This window comes from Coloeus monedula (assembly GCF_965178545.1).
Source record: "Coloeus monedula genome assembly, chromosome: 3".
Lineage (NCBI taxonomy): Eukaryota > Metazoa > Chordata > Aves > Passeriformes > Corvidae > Coloeus > Coloeus monedula.
In genome coordinates this window covers 1771442-1784545 of record NC_138783.1, presented here as the reverse complement: position 1 = coordinate 1784545, position 13104 = coordinate 1771442, and the positions used below count along the sequence as shown (strand labels likewise).

At 49.9% G+C, this 13104-nt stretch overlaps 1 protein-coding gene across 1 annotated transcript in view; it reads right to left on the bottom strand.

The window, feature by feature from the left end:
* Positions 1-628: 628 nt before the first annotated feature.
* Positions 629-13104, bottom strand: part of GDPD5 (glycerophosphodiester phosphodiesterase domain containing 5) — a gene marked incomplete at its 5' end in the record, with an annotated part of 59728 nt that continues 47252 nt past the window's right edge. Inside the window, 7 exons of the mRNA XM_082279470.1 lie at positions 629-757; positions 2086-2198; positions 6679-6761; positions 7723-7870; positions 9664-9821; positions 10519-10737; positions 11147-11297. Of these exons, the coding sequence (XP_082135596.1) occupies positions 642-757; positions 2086-2198; positions 6679-6761; positions 7723-7870; positions 9664-9821; positions 10519-10737; positions 11147-11297 (988 nt within the window). The 3' untranslated portion in view covers positions 629-641. The remainder of the gene's footprint in view (positions 758-2085; positions 2199-6678; positions 6762-7722; positions 7871-9663; positions 9822-10518; positions 10738-11146; positions 11298-13104) is intronic.

Here is a 13104-nt window from a genome sequence, read left to right as displayed (position 1 = left end):
TGGGACAAGGAGCAGGTGCCCGAGCGCCTGAGCCAGTGCAAGCCCTTCCCCGGCTCTGAACTTCAGCAGGGAAGAGCAGCGTGAATTCCTCTCCTGGCAAGCCTCTCTTCTCCCAACAGCCTCCTGGTGCATCAGAGCTACACTTCCATTGCCCAGGAAAAGGGGAATGAGGGAAAACCAAAAGAAAATAAACCATAACAAAAGGAACACTTCACAAGAACATCACAACATTCAGCTACACAGTCGCTGCACCGGGGAAGGACTGGATTAGGGAACGGGGGAGAAAGGGGACACACGTCCACCGTGTTGCTCCCAAAACCCCCCAAGGGGACTCAGGCTCTCACATCAAGATCCAAAGAACTTCAGCCATAAGGTTGAGGATTTAATGAACACAGTGTTTCCACTCATGCCCTGGAAAGAATTACACTCAAAAAAAAAAAAAAAGACAAAAAATTCATTTTTTCTACATATTTACAAAAATAAGCCCCCCAGCCTCACAACCAGGGAGGTGGAGCAGCCAGTGGTGGGGAGCGGGAGGGGGTTTCTGCCCGACCAGCAGTTCCTCGGAGGTTCCCATCCCGCAGGAAGCAGGAGAGCACGGCTCTCGCTGCCAGAGCGTGCGCAGGGCCGGAGCAGAGTCCTCAGTTGAGCCGGAGTTTGGTGTCCCGGTGGTCCGTGGGTGTCACCATCTCGTTGGCATAGCCGTTCTCGGAGCAGAAGGACAGCTCGTCCGTGGTCTCCACACCGTTGCTGATCTCTGGGAAGGGCAGAGAAAGCAGGGATGTCACCGCAGGAGCATCCACCCTGGATGGAGAAACTGAGGTGCTGAGCAGCCCTGCAATCCCAGCACGTGGGGTCCATCAGATCCTACAGGGACTTAGGAACACTGCACTCATTTCCAACCACTTCTGAACCGGATCTGCCTCCAGTTTGGAGCTCCACATTTCAGCTCTTCACCGTGGTGCCACCACCAGAGGCAGAGCTGGATCCCCCCCTACACCTGATGTCACTGTCACAGGCTGAGCAAGGCACCTGTGGGAGAGTGGTACCAAGTACTGAACCAAATCCCTGCCCAAATGGCCATCCTGGAAAAGGACTGACTCCTTTAGTCCCTGGTTTCACTGGGAAAAGCCTACACCCACTGATGTTTTAATGGCAAACATCCACCCTAGGCAAGAACAATTGTTCCAGAGGCACAAAACTTCAATCTCCATCCCCCACCTTAAGGATATTTTATGTCTGGAATGTTTTACATCTGGGACACATTAGGGAAGCTTAATTCTGCTGTGCCCAAGCTTTCCTTGTCTGGGTTCCCTGGATTTACACCTGATTTTCACCACCTCTGGTTGGCATTTCACACAATAAGCAAAGTTGCCTTTTTTCTGTGTCTGTGCCCAGTGCACTAAACCCTGATCCCTGCTGGGCATCTCCCGACCCTAAATACAAAAAAAAAGAAAACCCATAACAAAGCTCAGGGGGTGGAGGGATTATATTCACATTCCTTCAAAGGTGAGTTTTTCAGCTTCATGCACCACATTTAACCTTTTAAAGCTAAAACATTTCCATCTTTGCTCACAGTTTTGATATCTGTCTTAGAGGTGGCATGTGATGGACACGTTACAAATTTGTTCCAACAGAAATAAACTCTGGAAGGAGCACAAGGATATCAGGAACCCCTCAATCTCTAATGCCACTGAATTTCAGGTCTACCCCAAACTCATCACCGTATCTGTGGCCACATGTGCCATTATTAGTGGGTTTTATGGCTTTTGACAATGGAGAGTGGAGAAGATGTGGGACAGTGTAAGATGGGATAACTTGGGAAGCTAAATGCAGGACTTCTGAGCGTATCAGTGCTCAGACATGAACCAGTTTGGGATGGATCACAGAATGGTTTGGGTTGAAAAGGACCTTAAGGCTCACCTCATTCCAACCCCCATGAGCCTTGCCCATATCCCTGAAGTGCAATGCAGCAAGGTCAGCCCAGTCCCCTGACCCACAGAAGGAAAAGACCCCCAAATCAAGACCAGCTCCTCCCTCAGCAGGGTGACAGCTGAGGGAGGGACCCACCAGCCCCATTCCTACCTGAGAAGATCAGCTTCTCCTTCATGATCTTGACATCCTGGCTGGAGCGGCGGACAGCAGCGCTGAGCATGATCTGCTCCGGGTTGTAGGTCCTGATGCTTCCCAGGCGCCACCTGCAAGACAGGAGCAGGATTTCAGGGACTGGTCTCTCCAGATACAGGAGCATCCTCTGTGCAAGAGGCCGCCAAGTCCCTTTGCTCCCTTGCACCTACACAACCCCACATGGCAGGAGGACGCTCAGAGATCAGAGTGTTACCTCAGGAATCTGTAACCACCCTTCAGCACCCAAATTCCACCTGGGAATTTGACCCATGCATTCACATATCCATGAACTAATTTCCCCAAGAACTGCAGCTTTTCCACAGCCCTCTCCTGCTGTACAAAGGAGACAGAGGTATTTTAACTTTGAGAGGGAAGAAACAAGAGAACAAGGCAAGTAAAGAAACCACCACCTTTCCCTCACTGAGTGCCAGTCAGGCTTGTGAGAGAAGAGAGCTCAGAGACAATTTAAAGTCTCAAACCTGAGACACAGCAAGGAAATGGTCTCAGATTGTGTCAGGGGAGGTTTAGATTGGGTATTAGGAAATATTCCTCCCCCAAAAGGGGCTGCCCAACCCCGGCACAGCTGCCCAGAGCCATAGTGGAGTGCTAATCTTTGGAGGGATTTAACAGCCATGCGGATGTGGCACTTGGGGGCACTGAGAGCAGCCCTGTGGCAGACCCTCATTAGGAGGGGAAGATGGGCTGCTGGAATAGGGAAAACATGGCCTGGTGGGCTCAGCCAAGGCCCCTGTACCCAAGAGCCCACCACAATGGGATTATGTTTAGGCCAGGCTTTCATAGTCCACACCCCACTGACCCATCAGTAAATCCCACTCTCCCTGCCAGAGCCAGGGATGCTCTAAAGCTATTTAATAAAGAAACAGCAGGGATTTAGGGTGGCTTATGAAGTTTCTGATCTGCTGGCACCATCTAGTGGCTCACCCACACAAGAGAAGGTGATCAAAACAATCACCTTCTCTTCAATTTCTAACCCCCCTACCCAGCAGATTTGAGGAGCTCACAAATCTTCAGCCTGGGTCTACAGCATGAGCCTGACAAATCAATATCCACAAAAGAGGTTCTGCAATTTTTTTCCCCCAGGTAAATCTAGCTGGTGTCAGTTTTGTGGACTCCTTCCCAAATCCCAGTGGTTGACACTGGGTGACCATCAGGCTTTGACCAGGGTACAGATGAAGGCTACACAGAAAAGAAGGGGTGGGATGGCAACACAACACAACTCACAGACCCATGGACAGAAGCAATGAAGAGGAAGCACAAGGAGGCAAAGACATTAAAGTATAAAACAAAAATTAATTTTTTTTTTTCTATCATCATCATCATCTAAACTGAGCCACTCTGACCTGGAACATATTTTTGGCCTTAGTGTCCCCTGCAGGCAGATCCCACTAAGGCCAATGTGATTGCAAGATCACACAGGATAAGATCCTCCTTAAACTCTAAATCAGGACCAAAACACATTGGTACAACAATGAGCCTTTTCTTTGCCCACCACACCAGGCTTTTCAGCATCAAGTCACTCTGTGGCCAAAGGCGACCTCTTGCCCACAGATCCCAGCCATTCCATGGAGGACACGGGTCATTCTGAGGCACAGAGACCCAGCCTCAAACATGTGCAGGGACCAAGGGCTTTTCTCCTCCTGCCAAGAGGAACAAGCAGTGCTCTGTGCTCTCCATCTCCCGTGGTGGCTGTGGGCAGCCCCAGAGCGGTAAAACATGCACAAGGAGATGATGGCTCCTCTCCCAGGGCTGCATTGCTCTGACTGAGCCAGGAGAGGGTAACCCCATCTTCCAGGGGTGCTTTGAAATATCCTCTTAGAAGAGCCACCAGTACATTTAACCACGATGCAACTCCAACCAACACCACGTGAAACATTCTGTGCTGCGCTCAGTAGCCCTGGGGTCTCCAAAAAGCTGGTTGAATAGAAAATAGCACCTCTCCTACCCCCTTGGACTCTGTTGTGATGGACCAGGTTTGGGACTGCAGCGTGCAAAAAGGCCAGAGAGACAGCAGGAAGGTCCTGTTCTGGGAGGCTGGCGTCAGAGCAGACCAGACGGACACGGGGTGGGAACAGACTAAAAAATACTGGGACAACAACACAGAGACAGCATACACCGGGTTAGGGCCACAGCCAGACCCTGGGTGGGAGGGGAGATGCTCAATGCCATGGAAAGGGGCTGGGAGAGGGGTCGAGATAAAAGTGGGGTTGATCAGCACTGAGGTGATAAGATGGAGCGAGCACAGAGCCAAGCCAGCTGCAAAGAGTTCCCCTCCTGTGCCTGCTCCTGCCTAAAGCCTGCCCAGCTCCTCCATGCTGGCCTTCTCTTCATCCACAAGCAACAGGAAGGCGAGAAGGGGGGACCACCCGACCTCCCTGCACCCACAAGAGGGCTCTGCCCAGCCCCACAGCCAGGCCCTGTTTCGGGGAGATGCCACGAGGCCATAACACCGCGATCCAAAGCACCTCATGGACCCCTGCAAGGGCCAACCCTGACCCTGAGGCAGTGGGTGGGGGCAACAAATTCCTCAGGAATACAAGCCCATGGCACAGAGCGGGAGCAATGGAGAAGGGAACGCGTGGAGAGTTTGGTCCGAGTAGGGCGGCAGCGAAGGCTTTACTGCAGACAAGCGACAGCGCTTCCCTCCAAAGGGATGGCAACAGCCAAGGCCAGGAGAAACCTGGGAATCAGACTGCTGGCGCTTCAAATCCAGCGCCCCAGGCTCAATTCCCTCCCCTACCACAGTGCTCTGTATTTTCACACTGTATTTCCAGTTTCACAGTGGTGTAACTTGGGAAGATCCCAAGCACTGAGGGCAGCAATTGATGAGCCAAACCTTTCCAGTTATCAGCTCCATTAATTCAAAGAATTAATTAGAGAAGCACTATCGTATGTAATTGACTAGATTCCATGGTTTTCTTTAGGATAGGCCTGTTCAGAAGAGGCTGATCTCAAATACCTGTGGTAAATACAGGAAGGAAGGGGATATTTTGCATGGGATTATTTCCACAGAGAAAGCATTACATCCTCTGGGAATCTCCCAATTACAACATGCCCCAAGACCTCAGAACTGGGCTGTTTTAAAAGGCAGTGACTTAGATCATTGTAACAGAAGGTCAGATTGCCTTCAAAACATCCACTGGCTTCAGCATCAGACCTCCATGGTAGCTCATGGCTATGGACTATGCAATGTTCAAACCCTCATGGTCCCTTCCTGAAGCCAGATGTTGGAAAGCATCAGGAAAAGCTGCATCCTACCCTGTCCATCTGCAGTGAAGCCATAGCAGAGAGGGAGAAAGAAAGAGAGAAAGGAAGATTGAATGAAAAAGAGAAAGAGGAGGAAAGCACCAGAATTACCTGATCATGTGATAGCTGTGAGATGCCAGAATGCAGCAGAGAGAGAAAGAGGAGGAACATGCACAACAGTCAGAGCAGTAAGAAAATAACAAGGCAAAGAGGCAAAAAAAGGTTAGTCAGAAGTCATCACAGTTGGTATTTCCCCTCTGGAGAGGCTGCCACGATCCTGTCACCGGGGCTGGAGCAGAAGAGCAGGAGCAGCCCCTGCCCTCGGCTGCGGAGAAGAGAAAAGCCATGCGGAGGAGAGGACGAGCACATCGAAGCCGTGTCTCTGCTCCCACCCACCCCCTCATCCTGCAGCTCTGGTTTGCCCTAAAAAGGACTTGGGGGAAAAAACCCAACCAAACCAAACAAAGACACACCAAAAAAACCAACCATGACACTGAAGGCTAAATGCCAAGCCCAGCTCCCCACAGCTGAATCCCATCAGCAGGTGGTCATTGGGCAATCCTGCTCTGATTTGGTTTCGACATATCCTCAACGCTGCTACCAATTCTTTCATGTGGTGGAGAAACTGGAACATCAGGGAAAGGGGTCTGTCCTGCAAAAGTCTTTTGGAAGAGCAAGCCCTTTGCTGCAGGAAAGTCCAGCTTCTGGAGTAGAGCTTCTCCTCCTTCTTTCTAACAAAGCAACTAATTTGAGTTGCAGTATCGTAACATTTCCCATAATAATTCCCTGCCTCTGGCAGGGGGGTTGGAACTAAATGATCTTTAAGGTCCCTTCCAACCCAAACTATTCCAATTACTCCATAATATTTCTAGTTCTTCATCCAAACAGGAATAACTGATTTAAGAGAAGTGTAACGGGTTCCTTTTGAACACTATAATGGTGGAATCTCAAAAGCCCTCTCCTCTTCTCCCTTTAAAGCACTGTAATGTCTTTCTCAACACCCATTTCCCTAAAGCATTTACAGCTTCTCTTCCACAGATTTTAGGAGCAAAGCAAGGCATCTGACACTACTAATCTGTGATCTCTCGTTCTGAAAAGGTGCATCCAATTCTACATCCCATCTTGGGAGTGAAATTATTGTTTGCAAGGATTTTTTAATAAATATTTCCTCTGCTATTGCAATCCAAGAACTGAGGGTCAGGGTGCTTCTCTCTCCCATCTCCACCCGACAATCTGGACAAAAACACAGGTCACAAATACCCAAGAGCAGAGCTGTAACAAACTTACTTCTGGAATATAAAAACTCCTACAATTACGAGAAATGAAATGAGATCAGACGTGATCCAGATTAGGTGGTACTCGTCTGGAGGCTGCAAGACAGAAAACAGAAGCAGACCTTAAACATTTGGGTTTGTGCAATCACAGGGAGACCACACATGGCTGGAGTTACCACCAAGGAGCAAGAAAAGCACAGAGCTGCAGGGGTCAGGTATAAATCACAACATTTATGACCTTCCTAATGCCAGGCTGTCATCCAAAACTATCAGGGAAAACTGCAAACGGGAAGAATTTGAAACTCTCCCTCCTTTTGTATGCTGACATTTTCTCAGAGCTTTCTGGGCTGAAAGTTTCCTGTCTCAGCTGTACCTAAGGGTGAGGGCAAGGTGCTGTTTGGCAGTCCAGGTCTGGAGGAAAACAGGGAAATATATCCATGCAGGGTCCATTTTAACTGCAGATGGGAGCTTTTAGGCACAGCCCCCATGCTGCAAATGCAGTTTCTGTCCTTTCAGGCACTGGTAGGTGTGGTTCCAGGTGCCAGTCTAAGTGGTCATCACACCAGCTGAGGCCAGGTGAACCATCATCACTGGGTCTCTACTTGTTCTTGCTCAGCAATGGGGTAGCCAGAGGTAAAACTTGTCTTTAATTTGGGATTAAGAACAGGCAAAAACCTAATTTTGCAACTTGGCCAAGACAGAGGCCTGGTTTGCTGGTTCACCTGCGTGCCTGCTTCTCCTGCAACTGTAACAGCTGCTCAGCAGGTCTGCAAAGGTGTTTTCCCTCAGAGGAAAACTGGAAAAATCATGTGGGTTAAACAGGGAATGCAAGGCAGTCTCCAAGGGTCCCACCCAAACTGAAAGGACTGTGCAAGAGGAGCATCAATTCATAACCATCTCAGGGCTCAGCTCTACAGAGGGGGGAAAACCCTCAAGCCCAACCAAACCTCCCTGGAAAATCCCACTGGACACAGGGCTGCAGTGGCCAACACCTCTACACCCCCCCACTGCATTTCCTCCTCCCAGATCCCCCAGCCCCTCCCAGGGTGGTGCTTACCATGAGCCAGATGGGGAAAGGCACCTTGCGGAGGACGTGGGAGCTGTCGGAGGTGACCGAGGGGACGCCGGCGCACCACAGGATGGAGAACAGCCAGGGCTCGTTCACCGTGTACAGGTTCACACTCAGGTTGGCCATGGCATAGTCCCTGCCAGGGGACACACAGCGTGACATGCAGGACCCCACCAAACCTCATCTCCAAGAGCTGCTCTTGCCATCGACCACAGACAGCTTTATGTGGTTTGAAACGCGTGAAATAGAGTTTTGAACAGGGCGTGGGCACTTCAAGAGCGAGCCGAGGGCACTGCAAGCCAATGGTTTGATCCTGACAGCTTTCCTCACCTCTTGGCTGCTGTCTGGCACAGGCCACAGCCCATCTCAGATGCCTCCCCAGGAATGATGGACATGGTGTGTTTCTGGAACAACCATCTCATCATGCTGATGCAAAATTAGCATCTGCCTCAGACGCCTGTAACACTTCAGGGGCAATTTGCTTAATTAAACACTGACAGACCTGTCTCCAGCATCAATTCCTACAACTTCCATGCCTTTGTTTTGGGGACAATTGCAGAGTTACAGCTCCCAGCCTCCTGAGGTCATTTTCCAAGTACCTAAAACTGCCAGCTGGAGTCCGGGAGCTGCCAGCAGCAAACCAAGCACTGGCAGCCATATTACCAATTACCTGGTACCCAGATAATACACATAATCTGTTTCCTTATCTGTGAAGCAGAAGCATCAACAATCTCCCTCACACGGGCAGCACAGGTTAATCCCTGCAATTTAACACTGGCAAAACACTTTGAGGTGGAAGGCCACAGTGCAAAACATGGACATCTCTAAGCTCACAACAGGAATAAGGTGCTCCAAAGGGGTTCTCAGGGGCAGGGGTGGTTGCAGCAGTGTTACATCCAGGTGCTGGATTTGGGGAGAACTGAGGGAACTGTGTTAAACCAGGACTGCAGCAACATCTGACTGGGCACCACAGGGTTCAAGAAACATTCAGGTGACAGCTCTTACAGCTCAGGTGGGATTGATGGGAGATTGAGGCTGATAAACTGGGATAGAAGAGCAAGTTAGCATAGAGTCCTCTCCATGGGACAAAGAAAATAGGAGGAAAAATAAGCAGGAATTATTCTGCACGTAAAGCAGAACCTTGGTTTTAAGGAGCTGGACTGACTGCTGGCAGCCACAGAAAGACACAGCTGGATCACCCTGAACAGGGCCATGCTCTCAAACAGCTGCAGGCTCAGCTCTTCCCTACTTCCAGCTCTAACATGCAGCAAGACAGCTCCTTTGGAGGTATTTCTCTTCTGCAAACCTGTTTAATTTAGATTTTAAAAACCAGGAAAGCCCTACTAGAAACAATCTGCCCTCCCTGAGAAAGGGGGGCAAAGCTGGGAGCTGAAACACCACAGAGTTCAAATACAGGCTCAGGCAGGACAGGAACCCCTCGCTGTGCCAAGGTCATTACAGAGAAGAGCTGATCAGTCTAAATGGATGATACAGGACAGGAATTCCTCTTCCTGCAAAGAGAACTTTCTGAAAGCACATCCAGACTTCAGGCTAATCAAAATTCTGTGCTAGCAGCTCTGGAGCAGACAAATGGACGCAAAGAGCAGCTGCTAATGAGGATGAAGCAGCACTCGGAGGGAACTCAGTGTGAAAGGCCTTCACTTTTTCCCAGAGCTGTGAACGTAATAAGAATCAGCCAATTCACACATTTGTATTTCAAAGAGGATCAGCATATCCTGAGACAGCATGTAGACATGTCAGAGGCAGCTGTGCACTCCCAGAAACAGCCTGGATTCCGGATGATGGGTAGTGAAAAGCTTGCACAGCTCAAGCTTTCAAGAGCAAATCCATCTGAAAAGATCCCTCTGTGCAGCCAGACAGGCTGGGACGCTCAGGAAAGGATGGTGTGGGCTCTCACAGAGGCAGTACCTGACATCCTCGTTCGTGACCTTGGTGTAGCGCAGGTTGAGCTTCACGATGCCCTTCTCCCTCAGGCGCTCTGCATCCAGCTTGAGGCCAGAGGTCTGCTGGAAACCCGGAGCAACCCGTCGGACCAGCTGCCGCTCCGCGTCTGGCAGCCACATCACCTGTGCGGGGTGCGAGACAGGGCACCGGTTACGGCAAACGTGGCTCCCGGATCTGGGAACACTCCAGGGCGGGGCATGGAATAGCCCTGAGCTCACACCACGATTCCAAAGCATGTCAAATCAACAGCTCGTGGCCAGCTGCCAGAGGTGAAGTGGATCATTGGATCGCAGAGTGGTTTGGGTAGAAAGGGACCTTCCAAGTCATCTCGTTCCAACCCCTTGCCATTCCAACACCTTCCTCTAGACCAGGCTGCTCCAAGCGCCAGCCAGCCTGGTCTTAACTCAGTGACACTCATCTACCAAAGCATCAGAGTAGCACAGAAACAGCCATGTGCATTTTCAATAGGGAACCAAAAACCTGAGGGAGAAATCCCACTTCACATCCCCGTATCTATGTTTCAACTATTTTTCTCTTGCTCTTCAGCTCCATCTCTGTTGTGGCTTTAGAGGGAGCTTAAAAAAACAGGGAGAACCAGTTTCCTTATACCCAGAGAGAACCTCTCCTGAGCTGTACCAGGTGGTCCATTCCAGCCTCTGGGACCACTGGTACAGTGCCCAGCACAACTTCCTGGCACAGGCGGCATTTCAAATTAGAGTGAATCACCCAGGGATTGATGCCCAACTGGAGACACCCAAGGATTCATGGAAACCATAAGGAGGCTGATTCTGGAAACATCCCCAACCCCACAGAACTCACAGCCTGCTGCCGAATTCCCGATGCCAGGATGGTTTCCAGGGTGATGTTGATGTAAGTGCTGTAGTAGGGATGAGCTGCTGGCAGGTCCTGGAAGTTCAGGATGAGGGATGTGTTGCCCTTGATCACCTCCAGCATATCTTCCAGCTTGCAGACTGACTGGTTGGCAGCCTCCAAGTAATCAGCCCTTGAGAGAGACCCTGCTGTCCAGAAAGGGTCATTCTGAAAGCAGAGCACATCCCAGGATTACTGCCACAAAGCCCAGACTCCCCCAGTGCAAAGGCTGAATTTCTTACTTTATCTTTGTGGAGATGATTGTCCCAAAATTAAATTCAAAAGAAGGGGAACAGTGTATAACACACTGCTTTTTCTGTCTTCCTTATAACCACATTCACCCTCCTGGGGGTCTTAAAGTTCTTTGTGGTGTCAGCCAGGCCTAAGGCCCCTTTTTCCAAGTGGCAGAAGAGGCACAGAACTTAGACCAAGCCTAACTTTAATAGAGACAGAACTAAACGTGGTCCATGGACACCTGGTCTAGCTGCACCACATCACTGAAGAGATGGATCTACACCTTTCCCCCTCAAAGAGGACCTGGGAATGAGCTGTGATCCCATGGCTCCTTGGCACCCACCTGCAGGAACCACTCCCCAGCATTAAGCTTTTCCAGGTCAGTCCAGTTGAACATGGAGGAGTGCTCGTAGGCCCGCTCTGGAAACACCTCCTCCACGTTTGTTGTTCTCCTGAGGGTCTTGTCATGCATCAGAAAGGGCACCCCATCATAGCTGCAAAGACAGGCCCTGTTACAGGTGGAGGAGAGAAATGCCCCTTTCCCACTCCAACCTCTGTTAGGGCTTCACATCAAAATCCTTGTCCAAGTGTCAAGCAGCCCAACAAACCCCCTCCATCCCCAAGAGCACCTGAGGTGCATGCAGAGGAGAACATCTAAGAGATGTTGGCAGTCATTGCTACACTGACATAACCCCATTCATGCCTCATCCACCTCTCCCTCTCTCCTCTCCATTATCCCCTCAAAATTTCCAGCTCAGGTAGCTTTGACAGGAACACCCACCCTGAAGGCTCATCAAAGCTTCTGCAGCTCCCCAAAACATCAGAGGTTTCCCTGGATGCACAGACACACACAAACTCTCCTCAATCTGTCCAGAGCAGATCAGGAGGGAGATTTTCAAAGCCTCTCAGACTATATGTGAACATCAGGCTTTCAGTGAGATGCAAGGGTTCCAAACTACCAAAAATGCTCTGAAATTGCCTTCTCCAACTGAAAATTGGTTTCATGCCCACATGAGTTAAGTTCAAGCTTAAAAAAAAAAAAAAATCACCTCTCAGATGAAACTGAACAGCCAAATGCATGCCCTGGGGTTTTTAAGTCACCTAGATATTACGGAATAATGGTTCTGGAAAGCATAAAAAGCTTTTTAAGCTTTCTTCCACTCAATTTTCTGGGACCAGATCAGTGTAAAACCACGCAGGGCAGTGACAGTTTTTATCAAGGGCAGGGGCAGTTGTCTGCACCCAGAAATCAAGACAAACCCAGGGCAGCCAGCCTGATAACAATGACATTTTCCAAAGCAAGGAGACGCAGAAGAAGTCTGAAAAGAGGATGGAGCGAAATGACAAATCCCATTTGAATTAGGAGATAATCCAGAGCTGTTTCCCAGAGGGAAAATGAAACCCAGTTGTAGATGATGGAGCAAACATTGCCTCAGCTTTACCACTGCCCTCACAAGTCCCTTCTCACAAAGGTCACTGGCATCTTTATTTGCTATTTCGGGCCTGTGCTGTGCCAACTCCTTCCCCCCAGCCCAAAGCAACCCGCTGACACGGCAATCCCACACTGCTGCAGTCGGAAGGGGTTTAATAAATACAGTTAAAAATAAAATCTAAAAAAAATGCCAAGCAACTGCAGAATGAAGAGTGTGGAGTGTTTAAAAGAGACAGGAGCTCGAGTTTAACATCTCATAGAAGAGCAGAGCACTGCTAAGCCTTAAACACAGTGCAGAAATCCTGTGGGGCTCAACTTGACATTTGCTCCCTCCTTTCCAATCCTCCCCTCACAGTCACCCAGCACCACTCAGGGCTAACCACAGCGTCTTGGCAGGCCTAGGTTTGAAGCAGTAATTCAGAGACAGGAACCAGAGCTTTAGAAGAAGAGATGTGGCATGGGGTAGAAGAGAGAGAGGAACAGGCAGCAATTCCAGGCTTCTGCTGCTTGGAGCAAAGCTGGCTTTGTAAATGGTTTGGGATGTGGAATGGGTATGGAGCAGGATGTGATGGCTCTGAGTGCAGGTCCAAGCTGCCCACCCATGCTGATACATGCCTAGAAGAACATGGAAGTATTCCAGGAGGGATGGACCCATCCAGCCACAGGCACAAAGAGCATCTTCCTGAGGGATAAGGACAGCAAGGGGTGTTGTGCTGCAAACCCTTCCTGAGGGTGCTGCCAGCTGCACCAATATCCCACTTTTCAGTCTGAAAGTCAATGGAATCCTCTTTTTCTGAAGGCACTTGGGTCTCTTGGAGAGGGCTCAGGAAACTGGGCCATCAAGGGCATTGTTTAAGCCTGGAGTGCTC